The 17460-nt window shown below is 35.4% G+C and overlaps 1 protein-coding gene across 6 annotated transcripts in view; it reads left to right on the top strand.

The window, feature by feature from the left end:
* MICU1 (mitochondrial calcium uptake 1) overlaps positions 1-17460 on the top strand; it is a 260341-nt gene that overhangs the window by 114660 nt on the left and 128221 nt on the right. For 3 of the 6 annotated variants that reach the window (XM_040485336.1, XM_040485334.1, XM_040485335.1), the window contains 2 exons: positions 1168-1211; positions 11224-11235. The exons of 1 other annotated variant lie outside the window; for it this stretch is intronic. In XM_040485336.1, coding sequence (XP_040341270.1) covers positions 1168-1211; positions 11224-11235 — 56 coding nt within the window. The remainder of the gene's footprint in view (positions 1-1167; positions 1212-11223; positions 11236-17460) is intronic. 2 more of the 6 variants (XM_040485338.1, XM_040485337.1) reach the window with 1 other exon arrangement.

The following is a 17460-nucleotide window of genomic DNA, read 5'->3' as shown; positions in this document are numbered from 1 at the left end:
AATGAATGAATGAATGAATAAAAGGTAATATTAGGGGGATGCCTGGGTAGCTCAGTTGATTAAGTGTCCAACTCTTGATTTTGGTTCGGGTCATGATTTCACGGTTTGTGAGATCTAGCCCCACCTTGGGCTCTGCACTGAAAGCACGGAGCCTGCTCGGGATTCTCTCTTCCCTCTCTGTCCCTCCACTGCACCGTCTTTCTCTCTCAAATTAAATGAATAGGATGGCTCAGGGGGATGCCTGGGGGATGCCTGGGTGACTCAGTCACTTGGGCTTCCAGCTTTGGCTCAGGTCACAATCTGTGGTTCGTGGGTTTGAGCCCCGCATCAGGTTCTGAGCTGACAGTGTGGAGCCTACTTGGGATTCTGTCTCTTCTCCTCTCTCTCTGCCCCTCCCACACTCTCTCTCAAAATAAATAAACTTTAAAAAAATAAATAAAACTTTAAAAATAAATAAATAAGTAGATAGATAGATAAGAGGTAATGTTAGGGGCACCTGGGTGGCTCAGTCAGTTAAGCATCCACCTCTTGATTCCACCTCAAGTCATGATCTCACAGTTTGTGAGATTGAGCCCCAAGATGGGCTCTGCACTGATAGTGCAGAGCCTGCTTGGAATTCTTTTTCTCCCCCCTCTCTCTCTACCCCTCCCTCACTCTCTCTCCCTCTCAAAATAAATAAATAAACTTTTTTTTAAGGTAATATTAAGATGCTCTATTTGTATCTCATTAGGCATGTTGCAAAATTTAGTTTGTTATACTATTCTCTCTTTAACTTGATACAAAAAATGTATGCATTCAGATTAAACTGATATCCTTCACCTGATTTAAAGGTAATATAGTACATTGATGTAATGAAAACAGCCCACCCTTGAAAGAGTCTAGGGTTCTAGTTTGGCTGTACTGATGAACAGGTTTGCACATGAACTTTTATACTCTATCTTCTCAGAGCCTTACTTTCTCATGTGTAAAATAAAGGTTGGATCTTTTAGCACTTAAACTTTGAGTCTGAAAGTGGAAAAATTTCTTTATTCCCATAGCCTTTGAATAATGTGGCTAAGCCATCTAGTATATATAATTGAATGACTGGAAATGACAGACAGCTGTCATTTCATATGTTTTACTTGAGTTATAATCATTGATTAAATATTGTTTTTTCCTCTTTTACAGACTTGGGTCTGGATCAATATATAATAAAACGCTTTGATGGGAAGGTGAGCAAGCTATGACACTTAACATATATATCCTGTCGTTTACTAATAATATTTTTAAGTTCCTCTAGAATTATTTGTGAGAAATTTCTGAATGCTTGTTTATCTTACCAAAAGAGCATGTTTCTTAGGTTGGAAGGCCTGTAAGTGCCTTCATATACTTCTACAGAAAAAAATCAAGCAGAAGGTTTTTCTACATTTTTCCGTGTAAGGTAGCACTCATAGGGAGCCTGCTGTATATAATAAAGGCTAATTCAGTGTAGGTGGATATTTGCATTTTAATTCAATTGCCGTCATGAAGTTTAACAAGCCCCTCAATACTACATTTGCATTTCTTGTAAAAACACTTATTTGATTTGACCTTCTTCAAACTATGATACTCTATAGCAATAATCCTAACTAGAAAATTATACAAGTCTTTACTCATGCTTTTATAATGATTATGAAGACCACCTCACATTTACATATACATTTTCATTATACTTACTTTCAATTCTTTATTTTATGCACAAATAAACCGCATAATAAATTATTCTTGAATATAGAAAACAAAACTTTCAATTTTATTATCTCAAAGCAGTCAGTTAAACATGTTTTTCCCTTTCAGGCTGACTTCTACAAAAAGAAAATATTACACAGGGTCAGAAAGAAAAGTAAAAAGTCAATTTTAAAGAGGAGGAAGAAAGCACATCAGAAAGAAGAGAAAGCCCGGGATGGCTTTACAAAGCTTAAAGAGAAGGAAATCAGAAGGATAATCATGCAGTGGCTGGAAAAGGCAGGATTACAAGAGGGTCTAAATGGGTGGAGGTCAGGGTTAGTAGAAACTGATCTTGCAGGTTGTGTCAATCCTGCATTATTACATAAATCTCTATATACTTGTAAGGTGAAGATACAAATGCTAAGGTCTTTTGCACAAGTGGAGAGAATGAGTGGTCACCTTCAGGGCTGAGATATTAGTCAAGGCTTCCAGCCTAACAATTACCTGTCGCATTCAGGTAGCCCCATGCCTCCCTCTGTAGGTATCTTCTTTTTAAAGTCACATATTCTAAAAGAATGAATGATCAAAAAGAGCATTGAACTAGAATGTTAGGAGACAGGTTCAGAGCCCTGGCTCTGCTTTAGGACAGCTACATCTTCCCTCTGATCCTTGGTGTCTCCACTTCATATATAATCAAGTACTGTATCCATTACTACAGGCACTGATGTCAGGGTCTGATTTCAGAGTCTGTGGCAAGTCAGGTCCCTGTCTTATCTGTCTTTGTGTCACTCAGAGTCCAGCAAATGTCTGGCATACAGGATGTGACCAATAAATATTGGATGACTTGGAAAAGTCAGCTAGTCAAATCACATATTCCTTGGAGATATGACTCATTAAGTCAGATAATATTTTATAACAAAAGCAGTTTAACAAATCACAGTTTTTGGTCACTGAAGGCATCCAGAGTAGCACGAGAATTCTGTCCTCTAGTGTGTGTGTGTGTGTGTGTGTGTGTGTGTGTGTGTGTGTGTGTAAACCTGAAAACAGATAAAGAAGTTGAATATGTGCAAGTTGAATAGCAAGTTTACATATTATAGGGGAATTTCCATTCCTAGAGATCTCCCAAATATAAAATCCCTAGTGGTCATTCATATTTCACACACACTCTAGTTTTTTTCATTTCAGCCCGTAACTGTCTACTTGATGCTAGAAATCTGTAGCTTTGGGCATGACCAATAAGCTCCCCCTTTGTTTCAACCATATTATTATTTTTTTTTGAAAAAAAATTTTTTTAACATTTATTTATTTTTGAGACAAAGAGAGAGCATGAATGGGGGGAGGGTCAGAGAGAGAGGGAGACACAGAGTCCGAAGCAGGCTCCAGGCTCCGAGCTGTCAGCACAGAGCCCGACGCGGGGCTCGAACTCGTGAACCACAAGATCATGACCTGAGCTGAAGTCGGACACTTAACCGACTGAGCCACCCAGGCGCCCCTCAACCATATTAAATTGATGAGCTCTACATTTCCTATCATTAGTGTCATTTGCATTTTTCTGATTTCCACTTATTTTTATAAAGCAACTAAAGTAAACTGCAGTACAACATTAAAGTATGTGAGTGCCCACCTTGCTCTAGAGACAAAAATGGCAGTACTTCTTGGTTTGGAGGCAGACTTTGTTGACACATTGTAGTGCAAATGTTTGTGCTCTGAAGTATCACATTCTGAAATGGGAGTAGGAAAGGCAAGATTCAGGGATCTCAGTGTGTAATGTTTGAAAGTATGACTTTATGAAATTCAGGCATGTGAAAGTTGGCTTTATGGTACCAGGGGAACCGGTTCTAAAAGAGAATAGAAGAATGGCATACTCATGTCGGGGGTGTGGAACTGAGCCTGCCAGCTTCTCCCCTAGCCAAGAGCACACAGAATTCCCTTTCATCCATGTTGTGATATGCATATTTAATCCCTTTGCCAGGTACTTCATTTAAATACTGTATTAATTTTCATCAAATATATCCTGAAGGTCTAGTTTTGGAATGAAAGTTATGCTTCTTAAATAGGATTTTTAAACTGAGTTCACCTCTAGTTTATGTCTTTATGAATGGTCTTTTATTTCATATGAAGTTTAAGAAAGTAGTTTCTGTGTTTTTAAACCTTGCATAATGAGGGCCTCTCTCTGTCTCTCAAAAATAAATAAACATAAAACAAAATTTAAAAAAAAGGGGGAGGCACCTGGGTGTCTCAGTCAGTTAAGCATCCGACTTTGGCTCAGGTCATGATCTCGATGGTGTGAGTTTGAGCCCCGCGTCAGGCTCTGTGCTGACAGCTCAGAGCCTGGAGCGTGCTTTCAGATTCTGTGTCTCCCTCTCTCTTTGCCCTTCCCCCGTGTACGTTCTGTCTCTCAAAAATAAATAAACATAAAAAAATTTTTAACTTTGCGTAATGAGGAATACAACATTCATACAGTGTTTAAGCACTTTAGAAGTTTTCCCAGGGATTTTTGCCACGTGTGAAGTCCTTCACTTGATATTTATGATAAAGATCAATGCTCATTCAACTGTTGATCTTATTCTTTTCCTTTAGATCTTCACGTCTTTTATTCTCTCAGTCAGAATATCTTAACTCTTAAGTAGCAGTTTCCAGAGGATATAAATCCTAAGACAATTTCCTCTTGAAAAAACAGATTTATATAGTAATTACAGTAAATTTAATGCAGATGGCCACAGATTTAGTACAAAGCTAATACCCTAGAGGAATTTCCTTTTAAACTTGCTTTGATTTTTAAATGGGACTCTCTCTGTTTTTTAACTTGGGAGAGAAACTAGTTACAAATACTTAGAGAAGGATTTACTCCCATCTTCTTATCTGTGCCCCCGCCATTAACTTTTAACATACCATTTAATAAAAGTACATCATTTGACAAGTAAGAAACACTGCCTTATTTTATTGTCTTTTAATTGAATTGCGCTTGAGCCTTTTTGTCACTGAAAGCAAAAACAAATATAGAAACAGTATCATTTTGGGGGGTGTATTCTCATTTGTGCTTGAATTTCATATAACCTCCAGATGCAAAGTAAAAAGAAGGCCAAATGATCATGAGAAATAATTGGATAGTTATTTCTTGCTTTGGTGCCTATCTCCTTTTCTACTCCTGTTTAACTAGTAAATGCCCTTAAGAAATAAAGGAAACATTCCTTTATTTGGTTAAGCAGCTTTTGAATTTGGGGGAGGATCTTTTTCCAGACCTCAGCACTACCTAATGTTAATGCACACTAATCCTTTACTCTTAGTAGCAGTTTCCTTTGGAGAAAAGTCATAGAAATACATTATTATTAGCACTTGCATGATTTATGCACTTCAAAACTATCTACTAATACAGGCCTTGTATAAAGAAGCTATAGTCAATGTCCCTTCGTTTTAACAATATGCGTTGTAGATAAGTGATATTTTAAAAGACATTCAAACTAGGTTTTAAGAGTTCAAAAGCCTCACAGTTTGAAAGTTCAGATTTTCTCCTAAAGGATATTTGAAAATCACTATAGTGTATTCGGACTATTATACAGATGGTAATACAAAATATAGTCTGGGTTTTGTTTTAGTGTGAGATATCATAGATTTAAAAAATGTGCCCTCCCCCTGCAATGTACATGCATTCTCCTTGTGACTTGTTAATGCAGTTACTTCATGAATTTTAGATTATTTCTTTAATGAAAACTATATTTTTTCTGGATTTAATTTTTTTAATCACATAATAATTGGTCTATAAAATGAAGCATCATTTCTAAATTGAGACTTTATATTACAAAATCGTCAAATATTTCTTTCATTTAATGATTTAGTTGTTGTTTTTTATTGGTTTGGCTGAAGTGGTGTTACCCTTTATTTTCCTCTTTCTCTTACCCCCTCCTTTTTTCCCCTCAGCATATCAAAGATAGAAATTGTTTTGTAGTTTCTGTTCCTATTGTATGTAATAGACAACTTTCTCGTGAGCAAACACCACCATATATTTTTTTTTTAAGTTACGATAGAAAACTGAATAGTTACTTAAGTAAAATTGTTTCCTAGGCAAAGAATATCTCTAGAGTTTTGACATAATTTTCTTCTCTCTTCTAAAAACTTTATAAAGTTCATACTCTTTTTTTAAGTAACAATGAATTGCCCTTTGAAACTAAATTGTTCATTGTTATCATTCCACCATGTATTTCTTTTTCAGAATATAGATTTTTTATTCTTCCTTCCCTATCAAGTTCCCTTTTCCCCCAACTACTCCCTGAACATTTCAGGAAGCATGCCTCTGGACTGCATTTTTCATTATTTGTAATTATAGTCCCCTTAGAATCTCTTCAGTTTGGAATAAAGAGTTAATATGTGTTTTATTTCTATCTCTTTTATGATACCTACAAGAATATTTGTACACATGGAACAGAAAAGTATTTTACATCAAATTAAAATGACATTGCCAAAAAAAAAAAAAAAAATTGACATTGTCCCCATTCAAGTGAAAGAGATAAAAGTATGGTCAAAGCCTAGAAAGGAAAGGACTGATTACAGTGTTAATAACAGAAAAAAAAAATTATCAGAAGAAAAAAAAGATGGGAGCCATAATTAAAAATCAAAGCTTTAGGGGTGCCTGGGTGACTCAGTTGCTAAGCATCTGACTCTTGATTTTGGGTTAGGTCATGGTATCGTCATTCATGAGTTCAAGCCCTGCGTTGGGTTCTGCACTGGGACCTCAAAGAATCCTACTTAGGACTCTCTCTCCCTCTCTCTCTGCCCCTCCCCTGCTCATGCATGTGAGCAATGTATATGCTCTCTCTCAAAAATAAACAAACTTTAAAAAAAAGCAAAGCTTTAATATAACCAGTGCTTTTAATTGCTTACTAGGTAAAAGTCCTTTAAAATATATTGATAAATGAACTTTAAAATACCATTCCCTTTAGGGGAAAGTCTTGGTTTCCTAAGTGGAATGTGGACACATATTTTCCTGTAGCATAATATTCCTAGTGCTTTATTTGAGTTGTTTATTTACTTCATATCATAGATAAGAGATTCGTCTGGAGTACAGCAAGGATAGTATAACTTCTTGACATGCATAGTAAGTTATGTAAGGAGTTTCCTGTCTTCTTAGAGTGAAATGTTTTGCAGATCAAGGAAATGTAAACTAGGAGAGGGGAGGGACTGAAATTCCCATGGGACAAGAGTTTGATGAATCTTCTCACATTCATTTGAACTGCTTTAATTCTGCTCAAATTTATATAGCAGGTTATGATGTTATGAATTCTGCATTGTGAATTAGGCACATCTCTCTCTCTCTTGGCTTCCGAAGACTTGAAACTAGTCAAGTTTCTTGGTGAATTCTTGGTGAATTGATATATTTGTTTAGGTTTTTTTATTAATAAATACAAATATATAGAAAGAATTTTATTGGTTTTGCTTCATTTTTTTTCAATCTATGTTATTATTTGTCCTACCAATCCCATCTTTAGAGTGTGTCACCTGTGTTCTCTTTTAATAGGGAAATTCTTTTAAAAAAGCATAGCAGGGGGGCGCCTGGGTGGCGCAGTCGGTTGAGCGTCCGACTTCAGCCAGGTCACGATCTCGCGGTCCGGGAGTTCGAGCCCCGCGTCGGGCTCTGGGCTGATGGCTCGGAGCCTGGAGCCTGTTTCCGATTCTGTGTCTCCCTCTCTCTCTGACCCTCCCCCGTTCATGCTCTGTCTCTCTCTGTCCCAAAAATAAATAAACGTTGAAAAAAAAAATTAAAAAAAAAAATAAATAAATAAATAAAAAAAAAATAAAATAAAATAAAAAAGCATAGCAGGTTCTGAGAGTGCACAGGTTTCCCCCACTCTCTAGAAGTAGAACATTCCTATGAAAGCTTTCATTAAGCTGACTTGGCATAAAGAAACTATTACCATTTCATAGAAGCAAAAGTCCTCTCTGAATTTTTTTCAGTTGGTGAAAGCAGTTTACTAGTGCAGTTTTTTCGTAAAAGAGAAGTAGTATGAAGCAAACTTTCAGATTGCAGAGAACCTGTATTTCAATTCCTGGGAGACTGAAGCTCCTCACAAATTTCAAAGCCACAATACTTATTTTAGGGTTTACATATTCGCTCATTAGTTGTCACTGGTTTATTTTTGCAATTTAAAGTGAACTCACTAGGGGCACCTGCCTGGGTCAGTCAGAAGAGCGGTGCGACTCTTGATCTCAGGGTCGTGAGTTCAAGCCCCCACTGGGTGCAGAGATAACTTAAAAATAAAATCTTAAAAGAATAATAAAGTGAACTCTCTAAATGAAAAATACTTGACTCTATTTGTCTCCCACAGGAATTATCAATAATAGCTATATGAAAAAAAAGAATAGCTGAGACTTTTTGAGTGTTTATTATGTGCTACATGCTTTTTTTAAGTGCTTACATATAAATCCACACAGCCACTCATTTAGGTAACTTACTACTTTCATTATCACTTTACAAATAAGGAGATACATAAAAATTTAACTTCTAAAAAAAATTTTTTTAAGTCATTATTCATTCTTGAGAGAGAGAGAGAGAGTGCAAGAGGTGGAGGAACAGAGAGGGGGGAGACACAGAATCCGAAGCAGTCTCCAGGCTCCGAGCTGTCAGCCCAGAGCCAAATGTGGGGCTCCAACTCAGCAACCACAAGATCATGTCCTGAGCTGAAGTCAGGTGCTTAACCGACTGAGCCACCCATGTGCCCCCAAAATTTAACTTTTTCTAAGTTTATGTATTTATTTGGAGAGAGAGTGTGAGTGGGGGAGGGGCAGAGATGGAGAGCAAGCATGCTCTTTGCTGTCAGTGCAAAACCCCATGCGGTGCTCAATCTCACAAACTGGGATTATGACCTGAGCTGAAATCAAGAGTTGATCGCTTAACCGGCTGAGCCACCAGGGTGCCCCTTCGCTTTTGTTTTTCTTTTTTTCTTTTTTTTTTTAACCTAAGATCATATAGCTAGCTAGTAAGTGGTAGAGAGGCAGGATTCCATATTTGTAGCCTGGCTTCAGAGTTCACTGTCTTAAGCTCTGTGGTATACCACCTTTCGTATATCTAAGCAGTTTGTCTATATGACCTACTTGTAAATAGAAATTTCTCTTGTTAAGTAGTTATTTTATTTTATTACCTTAATGACATTTGTGCAAAAACAAAACAAAGCAACTTAATATTTTACTTTCTTTTTGAAGTTAATTTTTCCTGCTTTGCTAAAGTACGGCTAGAAACTACTTTTAACCTGGGAAACCACATAGTGTTTTTAAAGAAAGAAAAATAAGTATACAAATTTTAATACTTAAATTTAGAAAACAGAATTTCAACCTCATTTTTATTTGCTCCATTATTTTCTCTTATGCCACGAACACCAACTGGCATTGTGAAAAATACTATGTTTTTTCTTTTTATTTGAAACAATCTCTTAAAGTGAGCACTGTTATATATATTTGAAAAATTGGATCTTGGCTCATGGTCATAGAGAAACTAATGTTTTTATTACAAACTAAACTTGTTCTCAATATTGATTGGTTGTATGTTAAATGTAGCATCATTTGAATAAGGCCACTCATAGTCTTTAAACAAGCAAAAGTTTAGAGTGTAATTACATCACCAAAGTTCTGATTCAGCATTTCAAGAAATCCTTTGACATCTTGTAGTTTTCTGTTTTATTTTTAGTCTGTTTGTTCATCTTCCTTCTTTTGCATCCAGAGTTCTCTAAATTACCTTTAAATCATTTTCTCACTTTTCTCTCTTCTCATAAATTAGCAACTTTAGTTCTTTTGTGACACACCACAGCCCTGAGAAAATCTGACTTTGGCATCTGAAATATTTTCCAAGGGATTTCCATTTTGAGCATTTAAGTATTTGACAGCTATATGTAAATAATTAGTAGATGTTGTAGGTATGCTGAAAAACATATTATGGATTGCTGTACCTCTTAGTGTGTAATAGCCCAAGATGAAGAAAACAGTGTGACTTTGGATATGACAGTCTTATTTTCATGTATGGACTCTGCCACATACTTGATAGAAAACCTTGGGCAAAAGACCATTTAACCGTTCTGAGTATCAGTTACTTTCTCAGTAAAATCAGGGCAATATGGTAAAGTGTCTGGCTCTATAAGTTATAGCTACTTCCATGACTTTGAGCCCTTTATTCAATTTATAAAAGGAGTTAGCTGCTGTCATATATATTATCTCCTTTCTTAGTTTGTATGAAAATGCTACAGAGTAGCATATCCTCTCCATAATTGCTCTCTCCATGCTTCTTTTCTTGCCAGTTAAATCAGCTATAAAAATCTTGTGCCCTCTTAAAGAGCAATTGGCTGGGATTAAATAGCTAGTCCATGAACTGAAGAGAGACGTCTGATTTGATTTCTCATATCTGAGCCGTCCTTTGTGCACAGCGATTCATCTCACCCCTGTGTTGTAAAATCCTTTGAGGCTCTGTCACATCAATCCTAGCCTTAGGCTTGTAAATTGCTAATAGTGTATATTTTACAGTCAAGAACTTTTATCAAGCTGCTAAGTTTGTTTTGAAAAGTGTGGTAAGTTTGGGTCAAATTTTATTTCACAGCCAGTGAAGTTTATTTGTTGAAAAAAAAATCCTTAAAACAATTTTATATATGAAGATGTTTTGGCGTGGTATACCTGGCTAAATTAGCTAACCTACACTGCCTCATAAATGCCATCCTCTATGATGGCTGGCTTTTTATCACTAATGTGAATAGTAATTCATTTAGTGCAACATAATTTTTCAGGAAACCTGTTTCTGAGTTGTCATTCTGAACTCTTCCTAAGAGTAGTTACTAATCTGAGTTTGGTTGCCCATATGGGTGGTAAAGCAACATATTTGCTGTGAAGTTTAAAAATATTGGAGCACTTGGGTGACTCAGTTAAGCCTTTGATTTTGGCTCAAGTCATAATCTCACAGTTTGTGGGTTCAAGCCCTGCATCGGGCTCTGTGCTGGCAGCTCGAAGCTAGAGAGCCTGCTTCAGATTCTGTGTGTGTGTGTGTGTGTGTGTGTGTGTGTGTGTGTGTGTGCGCGCGCCCCTCCCCCCTTCTCTCTCTCTTTCTCTCTCTCTCTCTCTGAAAAACAAATAAGCATTAAAAAAAAATTAAAATACTACATCCATGATACATCTTACTAGGAAACCTTAATTAAAGAAATGCTTTGACTTCACATGACAAAAAATGAAATGTTTTCCTTCCCTTTTAGAAACATTATTATTCATGTATTTTCTTTTCATAGTATTGTGAAGTTTTTCTGCAATTGTGTGTTTCATTTTGGGGAGGCTAGGAGTTGAGTTGTTGGGGTTTTTTGTTTTATTGTACCTCTCAGATAATCTATGAAACATTTCTATGTATTCCTCATTTCTTGTTTCCAGGTGTTCAGTTATTTTATTACAGATCTAAATTTAGTCCTTTATATGTTTTAATACTTTGTGGTATTGTGGTATGTATATTTGGTTTTGGAGTTTTTGTTCGTATAATCAAACAATGTCCATTTTTTTTTCTTTTTCTCATCTTCTGATCAGGATTTCTGGCAGGTACTGACTCAGCAGCATGTGCTTTAAATTAATTATTCCAGAATCCATAGTAATGCTTCAGGGACAAAGGTTCAGTGCATGCCTATGTCCTTCCCCTGCTCCTTTCAAAATGATTCAGTTCCTGTCACTTTAAATTAACATACTTTATCTTTAATATGACAATGCAAACACTGCACAGGTCCTTGAGAATATAATACCTCGCATGATTTAAAAGGGAAGTTTTAACATCAAGTGTCACACAAAAGGTTAAGAAACTGTTACCACTGTATTGCATAAGAGATACTCAGCAGTATAATGGAGTCATCTCACCAGTCATAGTAGGGATGCCATGTTCCTGGTTGAGCTTTACAGGAAGGGTGAGGCAATGGTAATTTCAAGTGAAAAATTAATGTTTTTTGTTTCTTGAAATTTCTTACCTGATAAATACAGGTAAGCAGTTGCTTAGTTGCACTTTGCTCAACTAAATGGCTTAACAGGAAACAAAAGGAACATTTTAGGACTTCGTTATTTTGTTTTTTTGAACTAACCAACAACTTTAATTTGAAAAGGAAGCCAATACACGAGGAAGATCATGAAAGAGAATATACAGATTGTAATCTGGCAAAGGAGAATTTCAAGGACTAGCCTAAGAAGTACATTTTTTGATCTTTGAAGACTCAGACTCTTTAATTGTAGTTTATGAGTTATTAAAATGCATTTATTTTTTAAAAGACATTACTCTTGGGTTTCTTTAGAGAAATATAAACTAAATCGTATTAGAATATCTTTTTTGTTTTAAAATAATTAATGATATAATTAATGAGATCACAGTGTGCTCTTAATTTTTATATAACATTTTTCCTGCCTGGGCTTCTTCGTTTTTAAAATGGGATATATTTTTAGAAGTCTACTTACCAAACCCCAGACCAATGACCCTGTTCCTGGTATAGTCAATTATCTTCTGCCTCTCACTGCATTCTGAAACAAACCAACAAATACTTAAATAATTGTGACAGAATTATTTATTGATAGTCTCAGTATCGATGTTTCTAATGCTGGAAATTCTATTTTAGAATAGCCATGGCACAACTTAGTATGCATAGTACTAAGGAGCATAAATCAGATGAGATGCTTAACACCTGTGATTGAGGTACATTGCTTCCACTTCTGTAATTATAGCAGAACAATTTGTAGGAGGAATCTAAAAACTCTTCCTTTCCTATGATAATTGTATGGTTTACATTTGAAAATTTAAAATGAGTTGCCTCACATAGGTGTCCCTACTAAAGAATGAGGAGAAGTGAAAAGAGGTAGGTAGGAATTGGTGAAGTGCTTGGAAGTCTCTGGAATATTCAGCATTGGGTAGTCAACCACCATAATTGACAAAAGAGCACCAGTTTTCTTTAAACTTTGACTATCAAGGGTGATATCCTTGTTGAGTAAGGAGTCAAGAGGAAGTTTTACTCTATTATTAAGGGTATCTTGTTAATAAGCTTTTTGTATTGAAAATAATAAACTTTTTTTTCCCTAGAATAGGTAAATATCACTCACGTTGGTGACACTAGTATAAATCCTTTAAGCTTCCAAAGGTCAATGAGCAGTTACTTAATAGACGAGGGCTTTCTTGCTTGCTTCCTTAACCAGGATTTTGTCCTTTGCATGCTAAGTTCCTATTGCCTGTGAAAAGGCTGGAATCATTTTGTTTTTGTAGTAGCATAGAGCTGTTCTTCAGATGCAGCTTATGAATGGTGTCAAATACTGAATTATATTGCTGTGAGGAGTATCCATAATGTCTCTTTCCAGTCTCTAAGTTCCACCACTACTAAAGTACATTGATTTAACTCATGTGTTTGATTATTCAGGTTGAAAAAAGAAATGATAATGTAATCATTAAGTACTCCCAAGGAGAGTGTAGTTTACTTAGTTACCCCAAATATTCAGACGTCTATTAAATATGTCTTTAAATACATTTTTATTTTAGATTCTCTTTTGTTTGAACTTGAGATCAACTGAGCCCCTTTGATTTATCATTGTTGATTTGAAAGCATAAACATGACTGACGAACCATTACATTTCCAGCACGTTCATATTGAACTTTTCCATCATGAAAGAAGATTTGAAATTCACTTTGACAGGAGAGGACTTGGATCCAGACTAACTTCCTTTTTCTTATTATTTTAGCACATTAACATGCTTTGAGATTATACAAAGTTCTGTGAAAACTACTCAAAGCATTTTATTTCTCCTATTCTGATAAAAGTGGGTTCTCCACTTAGCCTGAACATGCATTTTTTAAAGCTCCAAACTTGAAAAGTTTTTCCAATGACAGATTAGTCTAATGTCTATTAATTAAGAAGAACAGAACCATTACATTCTTGAAGTGATACTCATTTTCAAAATGATTAAAATATGCTTTTGAACAAGTCATAGCATAAAAATACGTTGTGCGCCTACATCATTAACTAGACTTTCCTTCTCAAGATAAATGAGCTGATATATGCTAAGCCCCAGGATTAATATTTTACAATAATGAACTGTTATTTTTGCTCTGAAAATACCCAGTCCCCATTAACAGTTTTAGAAATTGCAAACAGTTTTTGTGCATTTGATACAATATAACATAATAATGGTTCTGGAGTCAAACTAGGACCTGTCCTGCTACTTCACAGCGTTGTCACCGTGGGCTACTTATTTAACTTCTCTGAACTTCAGTTTTCTCATCTGTAAAGTGCAGATAGTAGTATTACCTACCCCCAAGGATTGCAGTGAGGACTTACAGAGGTGTATGTAATTCAAGTAGTTAGCACAGTGCCTGGCATGAAACACATGAACTATAATTTTTAAATTCTTGATATGTCTTTAATGGTTAGTGGTGTTTAAGGGATACCTATAAGTGTTTGAATTTAAAAATGATTTTAAAATTCTTCATCTAAAGGGCTTCCTGGGAGATGGCAGTTACTAGAACAGTGTAGGATGGTTGGTGATCCTCAGAGTGAAACTTAGTTTCTATGATGCGATTTTTTTCATTTAATAATTTTTTTTCCAAATGAGAGAAGGTGAAATGCTATATTGACTTGTTTTTCAAAATTTGTTTGTGAGGTTGCTTTTCCATGAATTAATAGGAAAGCTTTTCATAACCCATATGACTGAACACAAGACTACTGCCTAGCCGATGGCACTTCTTTTCAGCACTGATTGATTTGAGTGGCCAAAGTCCAAAATTGAATTCTTAGATTTAGGTAGCAAATAATCAATAATGGTAAAACATAGATTCTCCCATCCAGAGCTGTTTTGAAGCAAGTGTGCAGGCATATGTGGTAGAAAATAATAGAGTTGACAGTTTTCCCCTTTGAGGGTTTTGATAATACTTCATCAGATACTGAGAACTGAAACAAACCACTCAGTGAAGTTGTATCATTTCCTTGAAGTGAACGTTACTCCAATAGACTTCCAAATTTTTATCATTATTTGAATCAAATCTTCTCCCACATTTTTTTTTGGTAAGCATCTTCATTTGTATGCATATTCTCTATAGCCATCTAATTAATGAAATAGGAAAACATGTGCATGATAAGTATTTGGAGGTGTTCTCAGAGCTAACGTGGTTAGAATTGGGACTGAAAAGAGAATGGCTTTCTGGCAGAATGAAGTTTTACAGTATCTTAAGCACTCACCTTCCGCAGTCTGTTGCACAGTCATTTATGTTTGCTTGCCTCAAATGCAACATTACCTTTGAAAAGGTTGGAAACTCCGAGTCAGGAGAGGAACTCCTAAACTACTCTAAATTAGAAACATCTCGATTTGATTTTATCTGACATAACCTCAAATTCAAGTTTTCTGCAAGTTCAGGTGTCGGACAGGGGAAGAAGAATACATATTTTAACTGTGCAACATTTTCTGTTTGATTGGGAATAGTGTGATTGTTTAAGATTGATATCTACCAAGGCTTTGGCATCTACGCACCAACTAAATAATTAAGTATGAGCATTAATTGCATGGGAAATTTGCTGAATTTTCTATTTCTAACACTCTTCCCCTCCTTGATCCAACCCCAACCTTAGGTAGAAATACTGTTTATCATTTGGAAATGGTGGGCTAAAATTGCTTTTTCTGGAAGAATCATATTATTATCATCAATTGGTTTTTGAAGTACAATCTCAAATGTTTCTTGAGGGATATAGCTAGACTTTGAAATATATATCAGTCATCTAGAGAAATGTTAATATTAAAGCCAATTATCTCAGTCTCATAAAGGGTGACATCTTAATTTAAATAGCAGTGTTGTGTTCTTTATCAGATTTTTCTATAAACCAGAGATGTTTTGAGCTTCTAGATGACATATTGGCATCTATTTTGCTGGCATGTCTATCAACTACTATTTGATAGAAAATTTATTTCAAACTATAGAAATTGAGAAATGGGTTTTAACTAGAATAAATAATGAGATTAAACTGCTAGATATGATTTTTCTTTTTGGCTTCATCCAATTGAGTCCTTAAAGGCAAAATTATTGCCTCTATTTTGATCAACCCTATTAAAATTAGGATTCACTGAGCACAGTGAGTATTAGCGAGTCTGAGTTGTGACTGGAATCCCCAGTACCAAGGCTCCTGATGGCACCTGCAACTTTGGCAGTGTTCTATACATTTGTGTGATTGGTCAGAAATCACAGTGTGGGCACGTTAGCGTGAAACTATCCTGGTAAAACAGTTCAGGTTTTAGACTCCTTGAGAAGTACAGCAGTTACACACTATGATTTGCTACAAATTTCTAATTAAGTGTCTCTGCTTACTTAAAAAATAAAAAGATTCAGGATATGATGCAGTTGAGGTCAATACCAGGACCCTTAGGAGATTATTTATTTATTTGTTTTCACTTGAGTTCCGTAAGTTGACTGTTTTACAGTAGTGAGTCTGTAGTTGTGATTTAAATTTTGAAACATAAGGTCTTAGGCTAAGTCATGTAAATGAATAGTAAAACAGTTAAACTTCCCCTCTTTAAGTCAGCGAGCGCATTGCTTTGAAATATTTTGCGTAATTTTGTTCTTTAAAAGGAAGTAATATTTGTCAGTAAATTCGGTAGAAATGCTATTCTCATTGGTTGACCTGCATTTTTGCTTTCACAGCCTTAATTTCAGAGATTCAAGTGATTGAATAAAGTTTGATATGTAACTTATAAGATGCATTAAATAGCAGGGTGCCTGGTGGCTCAGTTAAGCTTCTGACTCTTGGTCTCTACTCAGGTCATGATCTCACAGTTCAGGAGTTCAAGCCCCAAGTCGGGCTCCACATTGACAATACAGAGCCTGCTTGGGATTCTCTCTTTCTCCCTCTGTCTCTGCCCCTCCCATGTGCACACAGTCTCTCTCTCTCTCTCTCTCTCTCTCTCTCTCTCTTCCTTCTCTCAAATAAACTTTTTAAAAAAGATGCATTGAATAGCATATATAGAATTGTTGAATCACTGTGTTGTCCACCTGGCAGTAATATAACACTGTATGTCAACTATACTTTAATTAAAAAATAACAGTAATAAAATAGCAAAATGCTCTGGAGGGTATCTTCAATTATGATATCTTTTTAAAATACCCAGTTCTGTTAATTTTCAGCATATATACTGAAGTGTATTGCTAGAATCTTCCCTCAGGAACTTTAAGATGAAACAAATTTTCCTTAGACCCTTACTATAAACTTTTTTGCTAAACTTATATCTTCATGTATTACTTAATCTCACATTATATGGCCTTACGATAGATTTGGAATATATTCTACTTCATTTGACTTTTATATACAGAAATGTCTTCCTTTTAGTTTGTCTAATGTTTATTTATGTTGAATTTATGACTTACATTGAATTACATACACGTATTAGTATAAATGTTCATTAGTAACAAACAATATAAATAACCACCTCTGAGGTAGTGAGAGAAAGTGAACATTATTACCAATCTGTTAAGGAAGATTATGTTTTCCTTGGACATGTCTCCATATCATCCCTAAAGTATATAAATGGTATTTGCCTAGGGAAAAAAAATAACTTAAAATGTAGTCAAAGATTAAACATTATTCAAAAGTGAAGAAACATTGTACTTGACATTCTCAGTTTGCAGAATTAAACAATTGATAAGACTTTTGGAGTAAGAAAAAATACCCAAAAACCTTCCCTCCACTTTCCTTCCTTGAATCTAGAGTTTACATTTTTCTTTCTTTCTTTCTTTCTTTCTTTCTTTCTTTCTTTCTTTCTTTCTTT

This window comes from Herpailurus yagouaroundi, unplaced genomic scaffold (assembly GCF_014898765.1).
Source record: "Herpailurus yagouaroundi ecotype Mexico unplaced genomic scaffold, PumYag 163, whole genome shotgun sequence".
In the NCBI taxonomy this organism is placed as follows: domain Eukaryota; kingdom Metazoa; phylum Chordata; class Mammalia; order Carnivora; family Felidae; genus Herpailurus; species Herpailurus yagouaroundi.
This window is presented reverse-complemented; position numbering and strand designations above follow the sequence as displayed.